The following is an 18,932-nucleotide window of genomic DNA, read 5'->3' as shown; positions in this document are numbered from 1 at the left end:
TCTGGTTCATGGGCTTCCAACGTGGCACCACAGTAATCCTGGCAGGCGTCAGGACCATTTCTTTTTTTTTTTGTTAAACATGATGCGAGGCGGCCCAGAAACGAGACCCAGGTGAAGGAGGTGAGAGGGACGAGGAGGACCAGGAGGGTGGTGTTTGCGGCGCTTGAGACGTGGGTTATACTTTTACCTGGCCAGGGTGGGAAGCCCGTTGGGCAATAAAGATGAGGGTGGCTGCCGTGAAGAGGATGTGTAATTCTTTTTCGTGTCTCCTCCCCTCCGATCATCCTCCCTGTTTTGTTGATTTGAGCTTCCCGAGTCGGTACTATTGGCGCCATACAAGATTCGATACCTATACCACGTCTCATCCAGCATCGGCATTTGCCCAGCCGACTCAGACACCGCGATCTGCTGACAATTTTACTGGCGTCACACCAGAACTCGACCATCGCTCTCTGGACCACTACCTGGGTTCAGAAGGTCTCTCAGATACGACGACACGGCAACCTGGGCGAGGAGTCGTGAGCCTACCAAACAGACCGAGACGAACACGACGAAGGGAACCGGGGGGGCTCCAGCTCCGGGTTACCAACTCTGGCAAGGTTGTTTGGTTTCCCAGTCATCCCAAGTACAGGGCAGGGGATCGTTTCCTCGAGAAGGGAAAAAAAAAAAAACCGGCCCCCAAAATACGGAGGTCCAAGAATCGACGAGGAGCCAGCCATCTGGCAACGGTGCGTCAGAGACGAGGCAAGTTGTCGCGTGGCGTGCCCCTGCGTCATCTACAGTAGTACCAGGGTACACACTGTAAACGACACAAGTACAAAGGGACCTCTCTGAAAGGGTTACTGGTAAGCTTGGCTAAAAATAAGTGGCCGACAATGGAAGAACTGACGAACGCTTTCCAGCCTTTATAACAGGGGTCTTGTTGCTTTCATTGCAGGGGGCCTTGGGACATCTTGCAGCCCAAAATGTGGGACCGTCGCAGAGCCAGGCCTTGGCCTGCCCGATGCAGTTCGAGAGGCTCCCCTGTTAGCGGCTCTTTTAGCTGCCCGCACCATTCTTCAGCGTCGGCTTCCACCACATCCCTCCTACTTTGGCCCCGCCATTGCTGCGCTTCAACTGGCGCTGCTGCTTCTTCTTCCTTACCCAGCAGGGCCGAAGCTGCCGCTGCTAATTATAACCATCACAAGGCATACTCCTCCCTCTCGTCTTCACATTCACGCTCCCAGTTCGACCTCAACCGCAATTTCGACCGCCATAATCCCCTCAGTGCCTTCGGCATCACCATAGACACAGACGTTACACACAAATATCGCATTCTCAACGGCAAAGCTGTACCCCAGTCTCTTTACCCCCCAGAGTAAGTTGTCTCGCTACTACCTCGTACTAACTGCCCTCCCTGTCTTACTTACAGCTACCCGTCTAACCACCACATCAACAACTCATCGTCTCCGTTTGCGCGCGCCAAACTCCCTTCTTCCACAATACACAAATTTGCCTCGTCCTCATCTCCTGCATCTTCTCGCTCCCGTCATCCCCGCCTCATATGCCACTGCTTCTGCCTAGTCACGGCCAGCTGGACACAGACCCAAGCCTCGTCACCATCACAGCCACACAGCCCACTCGCGCTCGTCTTACCACCACTCATTGACCACAACCCACCAACGTCCGCTTCTGCTAACATGGCTCTTCCTCAAAACAGCTCGTATTCCTCTCCCCTCGATCACCCCATCAGTCCTCCCTCCTCTCCCGAACTGAAGCCTCCTCCTCGCAACCCGCGCCGCCTCCAACAGCTTCGCTACCACACGGCCGTTGCGCCTGCCCGCTCTTCTTCCCGCTACAGCCTCGACGACAGCAGTGATCCCGACGACGCCTCTCCCACCACTATTCGACACGGTTCCGGCGCTCTCGCCATGGCGCCCTCGCTGGCCATCCAGCCCGTCTCCCCTCCCAGCTCTCCCGAAATCGCTTCCTGGCGCGTAGCGTGAGTACAAACAACACGTACACGTTGCGAGCCAACCACCACTACTAACACGGGCATTCAATTTTAGCCCCCAACCTGAGATTGTCTCACCCGTCGACGACGAATCGGACGCGTCGTTGGAGAAAATTGTTCAAGTCATCAAGGGCAATCCGCGAGATCTGACGCCTCCTGCCGAGACACCTCATTACCGTCACATTCCCGACACCCAGTGCGGCCTGCCTTCGGTGTCTCGCCATGGCCCGGTCCGAGCCTCCGGCATAGACCAAGCGCCGGCCTATCACCAAGAACTATCGCATAGGAAGCCTGTCAAAGACGAAAACGCTTCATGGCGTCCTCAGCTGCCGCCGCAAAGGCAGGCACCCAGCGCGCCAATGCAGCGACCACCGCAGCAGACGATCATTCCTGAGCGAGACTCGTCCTTTGGCATGCGCTCAAAGCAAGCTGGTAGACAGGCCATGCCGCTCGATACACGGCCGCCCTGGCACGGCGCCAGTGGCCGCGAACGACAAGTCAGCGCCTTGCAGGATGACCTAAGTGTCCCGCCTTTATCTCTTTCCAACAATATTGGTAAACGAAACACCCCGAAGGGCGGCTTCCGCTCCCGGCTGTCGCATATGGGTAGCCCAGGCATGGATGGAACCAGCGGCCCTGGCGCTACCATGCGCAAATTCATCTCTGCGAAAACGCACAGAAAGGCTGGCAGTATTTCCACGCAGTCTCCTCGTGCACAGTACGATATGGATGCTAGCGAACCTCGCCCCGACGTGTATCCTTCACCACCCCATCAGGACCGGTACGATAACGCCGCAGCCCGCGCCTCGCCGCAGTATTCCCCAGGCCAGAGTATCACAATCAAACGCAAACCACCTCCGGGCGCACACATCAGAAACACCGATCATGCACATCCGCTAGCATCCAGCCCTATTAATGACAATGATATCCCCAACCCGCTTACACCCGAAAGCCCGACTCCTATTCAGCAGGCGGGGGGCGACTCTTGGATACAGCCCCCGTCAAGATTTAGCACGACAACCTATGCCACCACTACAGTTGGGATGACGTCTGTTGAGAGCTCTCCGGCTACTGGTGTGGAATCAAATCTGCTGGGCTCTCCTTTTGGCGGACCGCTGCCTACGAATGAACGCCTAAGGTCCGTCTTGGATGCTCCCTCTGCCAAGCGAAGCGCTTTGGTGTCCCGGCCCGAGACATCTGCCTCTGCCAAGAGCACCAATAAGCCCAGCGACTCTCGAGCTGACGGCGCGATCGTCACGCCCCGGCGGGCCTCATTCTCGTCCATAAGCAAACCGCTGCCGCCTGCCCCGCCCGAGGTTTCGGCAAGCGACAGAATCGCTCATCTTACTGCCCAGCTCGATAGCTTGTCTAACCGGCGAATGAACATCAACAAATGCGTCAAGCAGATGACGGAACTCATTCCCACGGACAATCTCCTCGACAGCTACGAAGTGCAAAGGAAGCGAGGAATGGAGCGAAAAAAGATTGACGCCCTGAAAACCGAACTGGCGGAAGTTCAACGCGAGGAGCATGAGCTCGGTCTTATGCTCCATCGGGCCTACAAGCGACAGAACAAAGAAGCTGTATACGAACCGACGACGCTGTGGGTCAGACGAGTCGCTGGGTAGGACGAGGTGGGGATGAGTATATATATTGAAGTTGTTTGTATATTGTCTATAAAGTACTGTTACGGCCTGGTGATACCCATGAACGGATGGTCTTGCTCGGGAGGGATGCGCTGCTGGCTGGCTATCTGCGGCGTCGGGGCGTAGGTTTTACAGGCCGAGGAACGACGCGACATCGCTGGCGAGAGTGGTCGCGCCGTGACTAAGTAGTAAATGAACAAATGATACCATGAGTCCGTACGCGCACAGCCCGGGAAACACAATGGTTAGGCCGAGAGTAAAGACGAGAAAGTGCGCCACAAAGAGGCACACCCAGACGAGCTGCCGCGCACTCTTCCCGGCAGTCGTCGCCGCGGCCACGCCAACGTCGCGGCCCAACTGCCGGTGAGCGCTCCGCACCTCGCGGAGACGCGACCGACCCGTCCGCAGCGGGCGGGCGGCCGTGCGCCGTGCCTCATCAGCCAGGACTCCCAGAAGCCGAACCGCCAGGATCAACGCCGCGCACACGCCCCGCGAGCGCGTGCACCCCGGCGGCGACGCAGAACAGCACCCCGGCGCGGAGAGCTGCGGCGGCGCGCCGGAGAGCTTCGGCGAGTGCGCGCGTGCACGGCTGGAGACGTGCGGCGGCGAGCCTGCAGAGAGGCGAGCCGGGCATCGCCCACTTCCATTGCGGTGGCGGTGGCGGTGACGGTGGCGGGGTAGAGGGGGTAGGGTCTTCTAGGAGGAGGAGGAGAGGAGGAAAGGAGGAGGGGTGGCGGTGTGCAAGGAGGATGCTGATGGCGATGGCAAGGAGGAGGAGGAGGAGGAGGAGGATGGGGAGGATATGGTGCCATGGAGGGAGGAGGTCGGGGCGGGCGCGGAGGAGGAGCGCGCAGAGGAGGATCTGCAGAACAGCGCGGGAAGGGGATCGGGGGACGAGGGGGAGGCTGAGCATGGTGGTGGTGGTGGTGGTCATGGTTGGAGGGTGGTGATGTGTAGCTGCATATTTTCCGTTGCGATATTTCTGTCTTTTTAAAAGCGAAGTAAGGGAGAGAAGCAGAAGAAGAGGAAGAACTTCCTCCTGGTTGACAGGGTAATTCAGTTTGGCAATGACAGCATTGGATTTATGCTACTTCTTTTGCGTTTACGTTGCGCTTTTTTTGTCTGCGTTGTCGCTTTGTCTGTTGGAGAATGTGTGTTTGGTATAGCGTGCTTGGGTAGCATTCATCCGCCACGGTCAATGGAACATAGAGATCAGGCCTTCGTCTGGGAGGGCAAACTGCGAGAAGAACGGGGCAAGTCACCATCGTTCTTTTGTTGTTCTTTTGGGGGCAGGTAGGCGTCGGCGGCGAGAGAGGGAGGGAGGGAGGATGACTTTTGTGGGATTGCACCGCAAACAGAACTCCGCCGGGATCAGGGGAAATTGATGAATGCACTCTACAAGTCGCCCAAAAGCTTGCGGTCAGATTCGGCTTTGAAACGAGTGTCGGAATAGTTGCGCTCTGCTATGGTGGTCGCCACGAGCACAGGGACTGGGCGAAGCTCTTTGGCCGAGCTTCCGCGGTAAGACCTTCAAAACATATGTATCAGAAACGGATGAATAACTAGTAAATGCCGAACAATATATTAGACGGCATATTAATAATTTCCTTGACAATATGTAACTGACCGCCATCAGCCGTTGTGGTATCATCAGTGAATGATACAATTCTGGTAGAAAGCACATTCCCGAGTTGGCCGTTGTGTTGGTCCATAATACAATCTATAACCTGTACGTAAAACATGATTCATCATGCCATTTTTTGATAGAGATATCAACTTTAACCCTGTACCTGGCAGACGAGAGTCTTCGTCTTGCTCAGCCCTGCCGACAACCCGGGCACCGCCCTGTCGCACTATCTGGCCAAGACATGCCCTCGGCAAGCCACAAATCGACATTCCCTTCTTGGCATCGTGCAATCTCGCGCGCAACCGCCGCCTCTGAGCGGAAGCGTTCCGACGCCGTGGTTTTCCCCGGTCGCGACTTGGTTCCGCCCCTGGCTTGCTCGGTTCAACCGCTTAGCCCGCTGGTGTTGGGTGGTAGACGGCAACGTTGTCGATCGCTGTCCGCGAGGGCCAACTTGAGCTTCCGTAAACGGAGGGTTGGTTGCTGAGCGAATGAATGAATGACCCCGACGTAATTTGATGGTGTCAACCTTGTCAAGCGAAGATAGGGGGGTTGCAAGTTCATGCTGGTAAATAGCATCCCCGCTGGAAAGTGGCGACGTTGCGTTGATCATCAGCTGCTTGCTGCCTTGATTTGTCTTGGTTTGTCCAGCAAGGTAAAACGTGTTTATTTGACTTGAGACAGACCCTATTTTGTTGTTTAATAACCCAGAAAGGGGGTTTTGTATAGTTGACTAAACTATACCCCATAGTTATTGTAATGTTTCTGCAAGAGCCATCCCTCCGCATGACATGATCACGAATCACGACTTCTCATCGACTGCGACCCTCAACCTGCCCAGTCTCATCGCCGGCTATTATTACCGTCATTGGGCCAATTCTTGGCATCTGGGGGATCGTGGAGAAGGATTAGTAGGGGGGGGGGAGGGGGGTAGCCAAGGTGTGGGACTAGGGGCATCTGATGGGCGACCCGATGCGACGTCAACTGATAACTAGCCGGGCATTTCTGACATTTCAGAAATAGACCTTCCGCTAATGGCAGGTGGCTGGCTGTAACGGCGCCGGCATCAGCGATCGGCGGCTGCCCTCTTCATTTACGTAAAGACGACAATCCCATAAGCACCGTCTCTAGTTGTTTGACTTGCGGCCTCGGAGAAGCCGCTGTACTGGTGATACTTGGGTACGCTTTGGTCTGCCGCCTGGTTATCTGCCCTCTGCCACCACTGAGGTTTTCCGACCAACATGCTAGGTCGATTTAGGCAGGCCGCGTAACAAGAGTAATGCTACACTTGTTCCGCTTTACGATGACGGTACCTGACCGACCCCCGGTCCCCCAGAGTGTACCTCCCGACCCTAGGTGAAGACAGGCACGGACAATGACTGACATGACTGACGATGCCAGGCTGACCAGGCAGGCCTCTGCTCCATTCAAGTATAAATACACGAGACCATTGCCCCCCCCCTTTCCCCAGATTCCCGTCCTCATCAGCATTCTCATCCTCGTTTCCAAGCATCGTCAGTCATCATGAAGACCGCCGCTGCCGTCGCTCTTCTGACCGCCGCGTCGGGTGCCGTCGCCGCGCCGGGTGGCCGCAACTACAAGGACATCCCCGTCGGAGGGCCCCTCCGCAACAAGGTCGGCAACTTTGCTAGCCAGCAGGTCAACTCGCCCTGGGGCGGCGGCGTCCAAGAGGGCAACGGCTGGACCTTTGTCACTGGCACCACCAAGATCCCCTCCATCACGGGCCAGGACAGCTACGCCGGTACCGCCGCCTGGGTCGGCATTGACGGTGCGTTTTGTTTTACCTCTTCCTGCCCTTCTCAATCTCCTTCCCCCCCCGCCTTCCCCGCCCACACACTGCCATACTGACCACACACACAGGCTACGGCTGCCAAAACGCCATCCTCCAGACCGGCGTCCAGGCCCACGGCGACGGCACCGTCCGCGCCTGGTACGAGTGGTGGCCCGAGCCCCCCGTGTACTACGACGACCAGTTCCCCGTCAGCGACGGCGACGTCATCCGCATGTCCGTCAACGCCACCTCGGCCAACTCGGGCACCTCCACCCTCGAGAACCTCACCACCGGCGCCCACATCACCACTCCCTACGACAACATGCGCGAGTCCCTCTGCCAGACTGACGCCGAGTGGGTGCTCGAGTATGGCGGCGACTCCCAGAGCTTCGCCAACTTTGGCGAGTGGGACTTTTACGACACCAGCGCCACCGGTAGTGGTGGTACTGTTGGCGCCGACGGCAGCCGCATCACCAACGTTGTCGTCAACGGACAGACCCTCACCGACTGCAAGGCCGACTCCCAGGGCGTCCAGTGCGCGTACAGCGGTTAGACAAGGTTGCCGCGGGGGGAGGGGTGCGTGTATTGACACGCAGAGACGTACATACAAGCAGTATATATATACAAGCAATATGTACATACATATATATAGTAGATATCACAAATTGAACAAGAAAATATCAATAGGCAGCTTCTCCTTTCCATGTCAGATTTCCAATCACTATATAGGCTCTTAGCCAGGAACCGTGTGGGAGCACGGATCCATACCCCAAGGCCTCAAACTACACTAACGCTGGTTATAAGATGCTTCGAACAAAGTGGCTGAGACATGGCTCGAACAGATCTTCACTAATTCTCAGAGTACGGCACATCAAAACAAAAGAACAAAGCTCATGAACAAAATACATGTGGCCATTGCTGAAACAAACTGCCGGCGGCATAGACTAGAAAGAAGCTGGCTAGTTGGAAAGCGCACGTATGCAGCATATATACAGGAACAGACCCCCCATCGATTATACATCAATTTTTGTACCAGAAGCGTTCAATCGACTCATTCACAGACCCTACGACCACAGAAAGTCCAGCACGACGGCATGGAATGACGAGGGGTCCGACAGCTGCGGAGCATGCCCGAGATCCGGAAACTGATGCAGCCGACCATTAGGGAGCCGAGAAGCGACTTGCGGCCCAAGAACGTCAAAGTGGCCGAGCTTGGCAGCCACATCAGGAGGACTCCACTGCGATCCAATGGCCGTCTTGTCCTTGTCACCGACAATGAGGAGCGTCTTGGGTGTAAGATCGCCAAAGTAGTGGGCGACCGGCGAGGTCAGCACCATGTCGACAATTTGCGCCTGGTTGGTGACAAACTGCCCACGCTTGGAGCCGTTATAGATGTTCACCAGCATGTTGACCCATGTGTCGTAGGAGCTCTTCCATTGGCCGACGTAGTAGACTTCCTGTTCGTAGCCTCTGATGGACTGGTAGTTTTGGGCAGACTCGGACTTGTAGCTGTCGTCGAGAGCAATATAAGGCACTCCCTTTTCCACGTAGTCTTCAAGACCGACCGGGTCGACAAGAACGAGCTTTTCAATCATGTCGGGATATTGCAGGCCGAATCGAATGGAAAGCATGCCGCCAAGAGAGTGGCCAATCAAGGTGATTTTGCTGATTCCAAGCGTCGTGAGCAATGCCTGCGTGTTTTTGGCCAGCTGGTTGGTGCTGAATTGGTAGCCCGTGGGCTTGCTGCTCTTGCAGAAGCCAACCTGATCCGGCGCAATAACGCGATAGCCAATACTCGCCAGGACATCGATTGTCGCACCCCAGGTAGGCCCGCAAAAGTTTTTGCCATGCAGAACGACGACAGTCTTGCCGTTAGGCGCGCATGAAGGAGGGACGTCCATAAAGGCCATCTCCAGGTCCTGCAGCTGGTTGTGGAAGCGAAAGAGCTTCACCGGATGCGGGTAGGTGAAGTTGGAGCCGTTGAGGTCGTCGTCAAAGGGACCATTGTCAATAGAGCCGTTTGTCTGTGCCGAGACGAGACCGGCGCAGATCAGACCAGAGGCCACCAGCCCTGCGAGGGAGAAGCGCATGTTGAAGCTCAGGTCGCGTACTCATAGATTGTTGGAAAGAGCGGAGATGCAATGTTGCAGGGCGAGGACAAACACAGAGGTGTAAGGGCTGAAGAGCCGTGTCTGGTGTCAGAAGTGAGGACCTTGTAGCTGGCCGAGCGAGGGTTTTAATCAGTCGCAGTACAGAAGCGAAGCAAAACTTTCAACTCGGAAGCACATGTAACGTAGGTAGATGCTACGATGTATGCAGGTGTCCTGAATTGAAAGTGGTGAACTGCGTGGTTACTCGAGGGAATAGCTGTCCGGCGGAGTCCTCTTTTGGCTAGACAAGATGCAAGGAGGTGGATAGCACAGCCGAATAATTTTACCAACTGGCGCCAGATGTAGCAGGTGAAGCAGAAGCGTAGCTCGAGTTATCGTAGCTTGCCATGTGCTATTGGGCTAGCTTTGATCAAGTTGCCCAGAGTTGGGCCAACCAACCACTGGTATTCGCGTCAGGGGCATGCCACGAGGCAGCGGATGCGTCCTTTTGCCAACGTGGGCATTCCTGGCCGCTAGGATAGTTATTGGCCTAACTCAATTTCCAGCAGCTTCGGCAGCGAATGGCTTCCTGACCGGGAGTAAGACTTGCGAGCAATCCAAAATGGTGCTTAGCCTCGTTGCGTGGTTGGTAGATGCACCTCTCGCGAGTCCAGAATCAACACAACTGACAGCGGGATTCGCGCCGCTAGCTTTGATTGAGGCGATTTTCTCCTAGTTGGTGACTCTAGCTGGGCGGCGACATTGCCTACATTGTAGACAGTGGGTAGGGAACCGCGGCATAAACTTCCCGCCGAGAGAGAGTGGCCGGCTCATCGCATGGCTTCTTAGTTGTTAATAGAAACTGGCCCGAACGGGACAACGGATGTTCAAGCCGCTGGGAAATAGTGATGTGTGTGCGGCGGTTATTTGGCGCCGCCAATGACTGTTTGATGGTCGATGGCCTGTGCTGTGGGCGATGGTGTCCGGAGCCGTTGTGCCGAAGTCCGTCAGGACCGAATATTGGCATGGTTGGAATATAGCAGCATAAGAGCGACTGTCCACTGCATCGTGGTGATTTCCGAATGTAATGCGAGAAACTGTGATTGATGATGAATGATGCAAGTTGCAAACGCTCGTCTGGCAACGACTGGCTCCTGCGCACGGCCAAATACAGGTTGGCACTGGCAGCTGACAAACGGCACTCCCATCGTCTCTGCCTCAACAAACATTTTCCTTTCTACATTATTGGTAGAAATGGCGATCGGTTCACAGAATGGCCCTTTCACCTTTCGTCCATCCAACGAATCCAGACTCTCTCCCAGCCTACTTCCCTCTCTCGCCTTCCATCCTATCAACAACCACCATGCCTTTTCTTCAAACCAGCGCCTCCTCCAAACCCAGTTTGGCTAGCAAAGTCGTGCCGCGCCGCATCCACAACATCCACATGACAGCCTTTCAAATGCCCTGCAGAGACAAATACTCTTCAGAGACTATTCCCGCTTTTGGTGACTCGTCCGCCTGCCGTGGCATTGGCCAGCTTCCCCTCTCAATTCTGCACCTCACACAAACGGGGTTCATGCTGTCGAGCCTGCCACATTTAGTATCGTCGAGTTAGTGGCTAGCAACTAATGTACTCCGTGTTGAGGCAGGATTTTCGCCGATTGCTAAAAGAGCAGAGCACTGGCCCATGGAGCGCATTAGCTACTCTAATAGCTTGACTAGAGCCGGCCATTGTACCTATTGCGAAGAATCGCGACTGTCTCGCTATTTCCTTGGCTGATGCGCTCTCAGTTCACTATGTGGCCTGGTTCCATCGCACGATGCCACAATTGCAAGCAACACAAGAAGCCAGGGAAGCGGGGAACCCAGCCATCATCCCATCTATTTACGCTCTCCTCACGAACAAAACGATGCAGCTAGCCTTACGCCACGGCCCCAACGAGCCTGCGCGAAGCTCGATTTCTCGCAGCTTGCGACTCGGCAGCTTCTACCAGACTTCATTCGTACCTTACTAGTCACACTTACCGCCATCGCCACAGCTTTGCTGCTAGTTGCCACACCATCGCTGTACTTCTCCTTCCTCCATCTTCTCTGTCGGTCGAAGAATTGCCCGATAAGGCCCGGCGGCCGGGTATCGAGAAGGTTTAAGGCTGGCGATTTTTTCGGCCGTGAAACCTCCGGAGGCTTGCGCCAAAGGCTTGACTGTACCGTCATTTCCTGAAATACTAGTACCTAACTCTAGAGGAATAGCTGCCCTACGCCGCATCATGTGCGCAGCTCATGACGCAGGAGTCTTCTCATCTTCGACTAACCCCGCGTTAGCTCTCTCCGTGACCCTGGCGTGCAATTACTTCTTGGCTATTCATAGCTCGCCTCTTTTACTGGAATATCCATCGCACCAATCTGGAGCATTTGACGGGGTTACACTACGTTTTGTCATGTTACAGTCTCGTCAGGATAAATAACAGATTTGGTCAAAAGCTGTCTTACATTCGGTTATATTCCGGCTCGCTCCTGTCCCGGCACCTGGCAGCTCATACTCCTCTCATACTCAAGAGCATGCAGGCTCCACGGGGCAAAATGCGGAGAGAACTCAGGAAAGCCGAGCCTTCTGGGTCTTGCGACGAGAAAATATGGGCTTTCTTCGGTATTCCTGCAAGCTTAGTCTCGCGAGGCGGCAGAAAATGCTGTCTCGATTGCTTTTCGGCCGCGACTTACATGTCGCCGGTGTATGCTAGCCCGACCCGATCATCTCCTAGCTTCCTGGAGCCGAAACATGCCAGGCGGCGGTCAACTTCGCCACGCCGGCGTCGAGTCTTGAAGGAACTCATGGTAGTTTTCCACCTTGTCTCCATCTCTGTCGATATTAATTCACGTTGATTGTGAATGAATGCGGGCAGATCTTTAGGTGCAATTATGCAATCGCAACTGCTCAGGACTAATCAGAAACCAGGCTCCCTAACCACCTACCGAAAGGGGCAACGGATCTTTTGTTCAGCTCAGTTCGCAGCTTGGCTCTACAACAAGATCCATGTGGCATGCTCTTATCGCACCTTTGGAGTTATAACAAGGCTCTATTTGATCTTGAAACGAAAAAAGACGCACGACATTCCGATGGCAGCGGATTGCTTCAAACGACCACGCACAGAGCTCTCCTCGGACAGCTAGCGTAGCCTAATGTGTGCCTCGCATGATCTGGCCTCAAAACAAGAGGATGGAGATTCATCCTTTCTCGCCTTCGCTTGGCTCAATCACCCATTACTACCCAAGGGCGGGGTGTGGTGATGGTGGTGGCCCATGCTTGTTGTATCGACTAGGCGATGCGCTGCTGCTCATCGATGACTTCGTCGCCTACCCCCGTCCTGCATACGTTTATGTTCATGCTTGAGACAATCTTGCCTAGGTTCTATTATAAGACCCCTCCCGGACCGGCCCCTGCCAACCGATATTGTTTCTTTTCTTAGAAAGTGTACGTGTATATACTCCTTGTTCTGATTGATCCCCCTTCGTGTTCGAGATACCTCACAAGACTTCGAGTTAGTTCGTTTTTTGGCTGTGAAAATGACTGTCTTTGAGAGTCAAACAGCGACCAGCCATGCTGACTATGTGCGAATTCCTTGCATCATCTTCTTCGCGGTCACACCCATCTTTCTCGGTATTCGGATATACAACCGGATTTCGCGGAGGACTGGCCTGGGCTGGGACGATGCTACCATTATCTTGTCCTATGTAAGATGGTCATTATTCTCGTCTTATTGAAGCAGCTGCTAACATATACCATCTAGTTCTGCACATTGACTGTCATGATTTTCATGATGGTATCAGTGGATGCGGGCTTCGGAAGGCATGTCAAGTCACTGCCAAAACCGAACAGACTCGAAGCTCTCCAGGTATGCCTTCGTTTTGACACTTCCTGTCCCCCACTAACTTCATGTTAGATGTTCTACATTGCTCAAATCTTTTACAAGCTTACCATTAATCTTACCAAAACGTCAATCCTCTTGCTCTATCGTCGAATCTTTGTCCAGAAATGGTTCCGCTACAGCTGCAACACCCTAATCTGCATCGTGCTGGCCTATTGCGTTGCAACTACGGCGTCGTCCATCTGGCAATGCACACCCATTGCTTTTGCTTGGGACAAATCCCTCCACGGCAGCTGCATCAGCATGATCAAGAATTGGTATGCCAACGCTGGCTTCGCCATTGCTACCGATGTCTTGATTCTCAGCCTTCCGATGCAACCTATCTGGACCAGCAAGCTTCCCGTCAACCAGAAACGTGCTCTGATGCTAGTATTTGCTCTCGGTGGCTTGTATGTTTACTATATTGATTCACGATAGTCGCAAAAGCTAACGTTTTATTTCTCAGCGTCACCGTCACTTCGATCCTACGTGCTACGACTCTAAATTTTTCCATCACTTCCCCCGACGTAACATGTGAGTGTTGCCATTTCACATTTCACTGCGAACTTTCGCTAATAATTATTCCAAGACGACATTGCATCTACGCTCTGGACCATGATTGAGATCAACGTCGCCATCATCTGCGCCTGTCTGCCGATGTGCCGCATGGTTCTCACCTGGATGCTTCCCGGCCTCTTTGGATCCATAACCATTGCCTCAACACCCAAGAATGCGCATTCATTTGGCTCATCGGATCCTACCATGACCATTGGCCACCGGCGCCTCCGCTCTCTCAATGGTGAGTGGGCACCGTACACGGGGCCGAGGAAACCGGAAGAGACGAACCACAGTGCGGTGCATCATCAGGACGAGAGTAGCGAGGAGTTCATTCTAGCCCCTTATCAAAAGGCTTACATCCAAGAGGCTGCGGATGGCATTATCAGAAAGACTACACAGTACGAGGTCTATTACGAGGGCGAATATTCCAAGGCCGAGAATGGACGGTCCAATACTACCCGCGTGTATGCGGACTAAAGTGAAGACCTGAATCCGGGAGTTTGGACTACGGTCGAACAAATACCCAAAATCTCTAGCTGGAAGCACTCGATGTGAATTGTAGTTCACGGGGATGCTCTGCTTTAGTTTTTCATTTTGTTCTTCTTGATGACTATAGTAGGCGGCGTTTATGCCTTAGGGATTCTGGTTAGGCAAGGAGGGAATTTCCCTCAGGTTTACGTGTATATGGGAAATGATTCGGACGGCGGGGCAGAATTTAGGGGTTTAATGTTTTGATTATATCAGATGCTCTTTCATACAACAATGCTAGAGTACATACAATCTGCAACCATGAGACGATTCATTGGGAACTCGCGCGATAGTTGCACCGGACGGGCCGCATGTAATGGAATATGTATCTCCACACTATACAAATATACAGAATTATAGTAGTACAAATAGAAAAGGTTACGGCATAGATGCTCAAGCAAACTAGCTCATGCCGTCCATGAACTCAACACGATCAAGAAGCATCTGACGGTAGCCCATATACTCGCGCAGGCCCTCCCAGTCGGCGCCCGTCTCCTCACCGTGCCGCCAGGGCTCCTTGAAGCCCCAGGCAAGCGCAACCTTGTCGAGCGCGGCACGCTCCTCCTCGCGCATCCAGCGGTAGCGAAGGGGAGTGCCGGGCGTCCAGGTGACGCGGCGCATCTGGTCCTTGTGGCTGAGCTTGGCGATGACGCCGAGCGAGCCGACGACGAGGAGGTAGCCCGAGATGCCGGCGGCGCCGATGGCGGTCGCGGTCGTCACGTCCATGGTGTTCTGCCAGTAGGCGGCGTACGCGGTGGACAGGCCGACGACGCCAAAGGGCAGCGCCATCAGGCCGAGGGCCGGCGCGGTGCCGTGCTTGATGAGCTTGGCGCGGCGGAAAGCGGGCACGCAGAAGCCGGCCTCGATGACACCGAGCGCGGCGTCGAGGTTCTTGGCGTCGATGGCCGTCTGCAGCGCGAGGTCGACGACGTGCGTCTCGGCGGCGCGGGACGCGGCGTTGGGGTTCGTGCGGCGGTACGTGACGACGCTGGCGTTTCCGGCCGCGGCCGCAGCGGCAACAGGCTTGCTCTTCTTGGCGTAGAGGTCGAGGGCGGCTGGGAGCGACTCAGGGCGGCCGAGCTGGTGCTGGACGCGGACGTACGCCTCGAGCAGCTCAGGCGCCATCTCGACGTTGGGGTGGCTGAGGACGCGCCACGCGGCGTGGGAGATGCGGTTCGAGGCCTCGGCGACGCGCGCGTCGACGGCGGGCAGCTTGGATCCCGGCCGCCGCTCGCCGGTGAGGGCGGCGAGCCGCGCGGTGGACGCCCGGCCCTGCGCCTCTCCGGTGGCTGCGGCAGAGCGTCGCAGCTGTGGGTGGAGGGCGGTCGCGGCGCGTAGGCACGCCTGCAGGGCGGCCTCGGTCACCGGCCGCTCAGGGATGCCGTCGATGGACTGGATTTTGTTGCAGCTGTCCTCGGCAAGGGCTGCGAGCTCGGCCGGGTCAGTGATGCGTTGGACCTTGGTGGGCGGCGACGGCGCGGCAGCCGCGGCGGCAGCCGCGGCGTCTCTCCGGGGATGTAGGCCATTCTGCGAGGCTGCCGCATCGCTGCTGGTCCAGCGAGCGCCGCCAGCGGCTCTCCACGTCGGCAATGGCTTTGCGTTTCGGCGGCTGGGGACGATGGGGGGTCGGCCGAGAGGACCCGTGGAGCGTGGGAGCACAGCACAGGACTGGCAGACGAAGCCGCTCACCGCGCGAGTCGATGCAGAGCGCATTGTCGTTATTGCTGCCGCGATGGCGAGTTTTCTGTGACAATAGGAGATTTTGTTCTTGCTCCTTTGCGCTCCACGCTATCCCAAGCACATATATCCTGGCGCGAGTGCCGGTATTGGCTGTTTGTCGACAAGGAGTTGACGAGGTTGCTGCTTGGTGGTGATGAAAATGGGAAGAAATTCTTAGCGCTGTGATTGGACCGTCTAGTGCATGGTGAGCCCCTCTACAGCGCATAGCACTCAGTTCAACAACCGCCGATCACCTAGGAATGCAATCTAGAAGCCAGTAATTTTCATTAAATCTTGTAAAATTTCCGATCAGTGTTTTCGTAAATAGGATCAACAATATCAAACATGTAACAGCCATATTGTCCTACATTGGCCATGTCGCAAAGGCAGCCATATAAAAGTACAGGCTGAGGTGGGGCAGACAACCCCAAGCCACTCATTCCTGGCGGCTCTTGCGTGGCCCAGCGTCACCCCCATGACGAAACAAAACCATCTCACGCGAGACGTTGGGAAATCGAATCCTGCATCTTGCCTACAACATTGATAGCTGTGCAAGGCATCTTATTCCTGCTTTTGCCATCCACAGACCGTCGAACACCCCTGCGACCCCTTCAGAAGCACCCAGCCATCAGCTCGATCGAACGGATAGCTGATCCGTAAACCTCAGCTCCGACCTCGACTTGCTATTTTACCCGCGACTACTCTTCCCCTATGCTGAAAAGCCCCTAGAGCACAGCACAATACATCATGCCGGGGCCGCCTCCTCCTCCCCCGCCGCCGCCACCTCCCGGCGGTGGCGGTCCTCCTCCTCCACCACCTCCTCCTCCTGGAGGAGCACCTGGCGGCATGCCTGGACGTCCTCCGCTCGGTCGCGTACGTTGAAACAATAGCTAGTGCCGCATTTCCCCAAACTCTCAGCTAACCATATGCTACAGGGTGCTCTCCTAGCCGATATAAGCAAAGGCAAAGCCCTCAAGAAGGCTGTCACGAACGATCGCTCTGCCCCTCAGGTCAGCGGCGGCGGAACTTCATCCTCAGGTCCACCAGTAGGCGGCGCGCCTCCGGTACCAGGCCTGGCGCCTCCGGTACCTGGAAACCGTGCCAGGAGCAACAGTGATCAGGGTACCGGAGCGGCGACGCCGGCCGGGTTGGAATCAGCGGCGCCGCAGTTGGGTGGGCTGTTCGCGGGCGGCATGCCCAAACTGAAGAAGCGAGGCGGTGGCATTGACACTGGACGGGAGACAGACTCCTCATACTTATCCGATCCGGGCGAGTCGAAATTCTCCGCGCCTAGACCGCCTGCCTCAGCACCTCCACCGCCGTCAAGCGGCGCTCCTGCGATCCCGGGAAGGCCATCGCTGTCGGTACCTGGCCCTGGTGGGTTACGAAAGACGAGTGCAAGGGGACCGCCGCCACCCATAGGAAAGAAGCCACCCCCGCTACCAACATCTCGAAAACCAGCATTGAAGCCGACGCTCCCCGCTTCTCCTGCCCCTCCGCCTCCTCCGGCTCCATCAGGAGCACCAGCGCCGCCTCCTCCTCGTCCTACATCGTCAGCTCCCGGTGCGCCTCCTCCACCACCACCTTCAAGCGCGCCCCCTTTGCCAGCAGCCGCTCCTCGATTACAGCCTCCCCCTCCACCACCTCCGCCAGCCAGCGTCGCGCCTTCGATTGCCCCTGCCGTGAACAACCGGCTCTCCGGACGATCGTCCCCTACGACGGCGCCTCCGCCCCCTCCGCCTGGTGCTGCGCCGTCACCGCCGCCGCCTCCTCCACCGCAAGGCCGCAGCCGCGGTGCTTCCCTTCGACAATCTATGCTCGATCCGAGCGCGTACACCCTATCTACAAACGGCTCCCACTCACCAGCTGGTACGCCGAAGTCGCGCACCTCGTTTCATTCACCAAGCCCAAGCCTCGGTGGTGGAAGCCGCATCGTCATCAACGATTCAAGATGGCACTTCAAGGAGGACGACCAACTTCCAAAACCGAGAGGCTTTTCTGGGGGCAGCCGGAGGTACAGAGCAGGCAGGGGAAGCAGTGTTCCGTTAGATTTGAGCGCTTTTTAGTCATTACTTATTCAACTCGCATTGTTTCTGAGGCTCCCTTTGATTCACATGAATATGTATTTGAAATGTGTGTATGCATAGGATACCATGGAGTGCAAAAGCGCCGACCCTTAAATAATCTATTGTACAACAGGGGATAACGTAATTCGCCAGTATGATAATATACACAAACCCTGACGGGATATGGATGCTCCTTTTACATAGACTTGAGGTAGTTGGTCTCCTTGATCTTGGCCTTCCTCTCCTTGCGCATTGCCAGCTTCAGCTCCTGGCGCTTCTCGGCCGCCGCAAGGTTGTCCGCAACGGTGCCATTCTCCTCGCCCTGTAAGTTGATCGACTGCTGCTGGATGGGGATCTTGGGCTGGAGGGCCTCGAGGTTGCCCGACGCGAGCAGCTCGGCCTCGAGTGCCTTTTGGCGCTTGGCTGCCAGTCGTCGCTGCTTCTTGGATTTGGCTGTGCACGATGAATCGCGTTAGCATTAGGACTACAGGGTCCTCAAACAGCCGCAATGTTTTAGGGCGTTCGAGAGAGGTCACGGAAACGCACAAAACTCGTCGCCGGCGGCGTCCTCGTCGCCCTCGGTACGCTTCTTGGTGACGTCGAGGCAGGACCACAGCCACTCGGGGTACGCCTCGTCCTTCATCGCGACGGGGTCGGAGCCGCCCTTGGTATAGTTGAGGCCCGTGAGTACGGTGCCCTCGGGGCAGCTGGACCGGGGAGCGGCTTTCGCGGGGGCGGCGGCCTCACCGGCGGCGGTGGTGGGTGTCGAGAGTGTTGGCGCTGCGTCGGAGCGCAGGAACGGTGCGGCGGAGAATTGACGACGAGCGACCGGGAATTGTCGACGCGCGACGGCGGTGCGCAGACACCGTGTGCAGAACATGGTGATTTTCCAGCCGTGATAGGTGCTGTGTTGTGTGAAAAGGACGGTTGTTGGTGGTTGTGGTGGATTAGGAGTGATGGGTGCAGGCGTTCAGAAATTTTGGGAGTCGCTGTCGCGTGGAGAGGGAGCCAGCC

General features: G+C 56.0%; 8 protein-coding genes across 8 annotated transcripts; 4 read left to right on the top strand and 4 right to left on the bottom strand.

The window, feature by feature from the left end:
• Nucleotides 1–1,679: 1,679 nt before the first annotated feature.
• Nucleotides 1,680–3,621, top strand: ISF_06276 (hypothetical protein; the record flags this gene model as incomplete). The annotated part of the gene is made up of 2 exons (XM_018849880.1): nt 1,680–1,981; nt 2,049–3,621. The coding sequence occupies 2 exons, from the start codon at nt 1,680–1,682 to the stop codon at nt 3,619–3,621; spliced, it is 1,875 nt and encodes a 624-aa protein (XP_018702857.1).
• A 454-nt stretch (nt 3,622–4,075) lies between these two features.
• On the bottom strand, nt 4,076–4,573 carry ISF_06275 (hypothetical protein; the record flags this gene model as incomplete). Its single annotated transcript, XM_018849879.1, has 1 exon — nt 4,076–4,573. The coding sequence occupies one exon, from the start codon at nt 4,571–4,573 to the stop codon at nt 4,076–4,078; it is 498 nt and encodes a 165-aa protein (XP_018702856.1).
• A 2,214-nt stretch (nt 4,574–6,787) lies between these two features.
• Nucleotides 6,788–7,608, top strand: ISF_06274 (proteinase aspergillopepsin II; the record flags this gene model as incomplete). The annotated part of the gene is made up of 2 exons (XM_018849878.1): nt 6,788–7,052; nt 7,145–7,608. 2 exons carry the CDS (start codon nt 6,788–6,790, stop codon nt 7,606–7,608), a joined length of 729 nt encoding a protein of 242 aa, XP_018702855.1.
• Nucleotides 7,609–8,119: 511 nt separating this feature from the next.
• Nucleotides 8,120–9,145, bottom strand: ISF_06273 (alpha/beta hydrolase fold domain containing protein; the record flags this gene model as incomplete). The annotated part of the gene is made up of 1 exon (XM_018849877.1): nt 8,120–9,145. One exon carries the CDS (start codon nt 9,143–9,145, stop codon nt 8,120–8,122), a length of 1,026 nt encoding a protein of 341 aa, XP_018702854.1.
• Nucleotides 9,146–12,706: 3,561 nt separating this feature from the next.
• Nucleotides 12,707–14,082, top strand: ISF_06272 (hypothetical protein; the record flags this gene model as incomplete). The annotated part of the gene is made up of 5 exons (XM_018849876.1): nt 12,707–12,874; nt 12,931–13,035; nt 13,084–13,457; nt 13,514–13,581; nt 13,637–14,082. The coding sequence occupies 5 exons, from the start codon at nt 12,707–12,709 to the stop codon at nt 14,080–14,082; spliced, it is 1,161 nt and encodes a 386-aa protein (XP_018702853.1).
• Nucleotides 14,083–14,535: 453 nt separating this feature from the next.
• On the bottom strand, nt 14,536–15,846 carry ISF_06271 (hypothetical protein; the record flags this gene model as incomplete). The annotated part of the gene is made up of 1 exon (XM_018849875.1): nt 14,536–15,846. One exon carries the CDS (start codon nt 15,844–15,846, stop codon nt 14,536–14,538), a length of 1,311 nt encoding a protein of 436 aa, XP_018702852.1.
• Nucleotides 15,847–16,599: 753 nt separating this feature from the next.
• Nucleotides 16,600–17,918, top strand: ISF_06270 (Actin-binding WH2; the record flags this gene model as incomplete). The annotated part of the gene is made up of 2 exons (XM_018849874.1): nt 16,600–16,725; nt 16,788–17,918. The coding sequence occupies 2 exons, from the start codon at nt 16,600–16,602 to the stop codon at nt 17,916–17,918; spliced, it is 1,257 nt and encodes a 418-aa protein (XP_018702851.1).
• Nucleotides 17,919–18,114: 196 nt separating this feature from the next.
• On the bottom strand, nt 18,115–18,798 carry ISF_06269 (ribosomal protein L37; the record flags this gene model as incomplete). Its single annotated transcript, XM_018849873.1, has 2 exons — nt 18,115–18,371; nt 18,465–18,798. The coding sequence occupies 2 exons, from the start codon at nt 18,796–18,798 to the stop codon at nt 18,115–18,117; spliced, it is 591 nt and encodes a 196-aa protein (XP_018702850.1).
• Nucleotides 18,799–18,932: the final 134 nt, after the last annotated feature.

This window comes from Cordyceps fumosorosea, assembly GCF_001636725.1.
Source record: "Cordyceps fumosorosea ARSEF 2679 chromosome Unknown scaffold_16, whole genome shotgun sequence".
Lineage (NCBI taxonomy): Eukaryota > Fungi > Ascomycota > Sordariomycetes > Hypocreales > Cordycipitaceae > Cordyceps > Cordyceps fumosorosea.
This window is presented reverse-complemented; position numbering and strand designations above follow the sequence as displayed.